Source organism: Lolium perenne, chromosome 1, assembly GCF_019359855.2.
Source record: "Lolium perenne isolate Kyuss_39 chromosome 1, Kyuss_2.0, whole genome shotgun sequence".
Classification (NCBI taxonomy): domain Eukaryota; kingdom Viridiplantae; phylum Streptophyta; class Magnoliopsida; order Poales; family Poaceae; genus Lolium; species Lolium perenne.
Window position 1 is genome coordinate 115,707,355 of NC_067244.2, and position 3,072 is coordinate 115,710,426.

A 3,072-nucleotide genomic window follows, 5' to 3' on the forward strand; every position below is an offset into this window, starting at 1 on the left:
CTAAAACTAATATATGAAAATTATAAAGTGAAAATTTATTAAAATATATGAAAATTCTAAAGTGAAATTCTGAAATTAAAAATAAAACCTAAAAGTACTTTGAGTGTTTCATTCCAAGAAAATAAATTCATCATGCTAAATAATAAAAAAGGAAAAACATTTTACCACAAAGAAATAAGCACCAAGTGACATAGGCATCCCCACTGGGCCTGCCGAAGAGGGTACCCGGGGTTTTACTGAAGGTCCACGACCCGAAGATTATAAAGCTCGGAAGCCTAGTTAGGAGAGAGTTTTTAAAGATAGAATTGTATTAGGAATCTTGACTTGTAACTACTACGGGACGGACTCAGATTGTCTCCTGAACTCTGTAACTTGTGTATCACGAAACCCTCGGCTCCGCCTCCTATATAAGGGGGAGTCCAGGGACGAAGAGATGATCGATTTCATTGTCAACACAACCCTAGTTTTCTAGCAGTCGAATATTTTTCCGGCTGAAACCCTCGAGATCTACTTGCCATCTACTTCCAAGTAAACCCTAGTCTACAATCCGTAGGCATTGACAAGTTAATCCCTTGTCACCATGGCAATAATGGCCAAAGTAGTATACAATAACAAATGAACCTTAAAAACATCACCAATGGAAGGGTTCAACATGCTAGTACTTAAGCATCTCATAATATGCTCAATATAGCATGCATTTGGTTCTTTAAACCTATGAAAACTACTGCCCAACCTGGAGATATATGAATGTTGGGCTCTGATTCTCAGGCCCCCTAAAAATATTATTATAAGGGTGGGCGATTTTAAGTGATGTTTCCTACTCTATATTTTCAAGTTAAACTGTACAATTCGAGTATTTTAAAGGTTTAACAACCACTTTTAAGAGTCTTTTAGAGACGCTCTTACACAAAAGAAAGAAAAAACTAGGCGAAGGAAGAGCCCAAGAGACTACACGTTCGCAAAACTGTCTTCTACCATTGTTGCCGGCAGTCCCTCACGCCGACAGCTCAAGCCGCAGACCGATGTGGCAGGACTCGGCGCTGAAGCTGCTGAAGTCAGAGCGTGCCGGCGGCGACCTCGCCACGCGCGTGACCGGCTCGAACCCGAGCGTCAGTTCCAGCTCAATGTCGTCATCTTGTGAATCATTCTGGGCCACCTGCCGCACTGGTGGCAAAGGGCTCCGCTCTGCCTGGCTCACGTGGGAGTGCGAGTGCGAGTGCGAGCCCGCCTCAATCTCGGTGTCCTCTGACTCTTCCAGCGCCTGATCGACTGCCGCCATGCCGTCGTCGTCAACGTGGCCGCCGTGGTCGTGGCTGCCGGCCGACTCCTCGTGGGTCGGCGCGTGGTCGAGACAGTCATCATGCTCGCCGACGGCCACCCGCTCCGTCTCTCGCCCTGTGAAGGACGGCGCGCGCTTCGCACCAGAGCTCTTGGATTTGGCCGTGGACGACGACGCGCGCTTGAACCGGGTGCGCCCAGCGCGCGAGACACGGAGAGGGTCGGCCGTGTCCTTGGCGACATGGCGGATGTCGTACGCCCTGAGACCGAGAGGCGGGGTGGCCTGCGCGGCGGCGACGGCCTCGGACGACACCTGGACGATGCGGTTCCCCTTGAGCACGGCCTCGACGGCGGCCTGGCACGCCTCCCACTGGCCCGACCAGAGCAGGCCGACGGAGCCGTAGATCGGGTTGACCATCCGGCCGCACGCCTCGTAGAGCAGCGAGCGGAAGAGGGCCGGGCGGAGGGTGTCGGAGCCGGCGGCGAGGAGGTTGAGCAGCCCCGCGCGGCCGTAGAACTTGGCGAGGAAGACGGTGGCGTTGGCCTGCGCGTCGGGGCTCTTGATCCACTCCAGGCACGGGCGGATGGTGCACCCGTCGCTACACCCCTTGCGCAGCACCCGGCAGCCGTTGCAACTCATCCGCATCTTCCCTAGCTGGTGGTGCTTTATCAACCTTGATCGGCGGCGGAGATGTCGGAGATCGAGGTGGTTCTATGTCCCTGAATTCTTCGAAGCTTTTCTACGGTGTGATGATGATTGCTGCGAGTCGATGGAGCGAGGGGGGTCCTTTATACGAGGTTTGGGCGCCAGTGGTTTTGGGAGGGCGGGTTCGGCGCCGCTGCCAAAACAATGGGAGATGCAGCCTGTTGGCGGGACCCCACTGCACTGCACCCCTCGTACCACGGAGACGGAGCCGCGTCCCGGAAATGGATTTTAGCTACAAAACTGGAGGCGGCCGTGACAACTTTCGGCGCGGTGGATGGATATCCTACGCTGCGCTTCGTGGCGTACCGCGGTTTTCTTGGAGTGCTAGAACTTGCCGTTGGAATAACAAGTGGCAAGTTCGCTGATTCTGACCAGGTTCCAGTGACAACATCATTTACAATTTTCTTTTTCAAAACACATACGTAGATGCTCACAAAATACGTATATACACTCACTCATACGAACATACACGCACACCTTATCTCTATGATCGGGTGGGTCTTACGATTGACGAAATCATTATATGTCTCTCGCTATCGATGGAAACGCCGATTCCCACTGAAGTATATTCGTCTTTATGAAACACCAAAATGTTAAACCTGAGGTTTGAACTCTTATAGACTGGAGTCTGGAGGTGTCACTGCCCTCCTTACCACCAAACCACATATTGATTCTCATCGTTTACAAAAATCTCAATCATGTCAAATTATACATCTAAAGACAAAAATGTCTAATTCAAAACTGCATGTTCTTACCAGCCTTTTTTTATTGCTTGCTGATTCAAGTATTCAAAATTAACCGAGTTTTTTCGAAAAAACTAGCCAAATGTTCATGGGTTGCCACGGCTCCACGACTACTCCATTTGATCTTTCTTAATTGACTTACATTTAGTATAAGTACTAAATCCAAGTCAATCAAAGAGACGGAATGGAGTACTTCTTAATTGTGCACGAGTAAATATAGTAAACATGAAAATTCACATGTATTCAAAATTAAGCATTCAAATTTTAGTAACCCGTATCTCCCAAAAGCACATGGCACTGCTTGTTGTTCCCCAGGTTGGCCTTTCCACTAAACTGTAACATACT

At 49.6% G+C, this 3,072-nt stretch overlaps 1 protein-coding gene across 1 annotated transcript; it reads right to left on the bottom strand.

Moving 5' to 3' along the window:
* Positions 1–609: 609 nt before the first annotated feature.
* On the bottom strand, positions 610–2,053 carry LOC127299874 (uncharacterized). The gene has a single exon (XM_051329910.2). The coding sequence runs from the start codon at positions 1,922–1,924 to the stop codon at positions 995–997; it is 930 nt and encodes a 309-aa protein (XP_051185870.1). The 5' UTR covers positions 1,925–2,053; the 3' UTR covers positions 610–994.
* Positions 2,054–3,072: the final 1,019 nt, after the last annotated feature.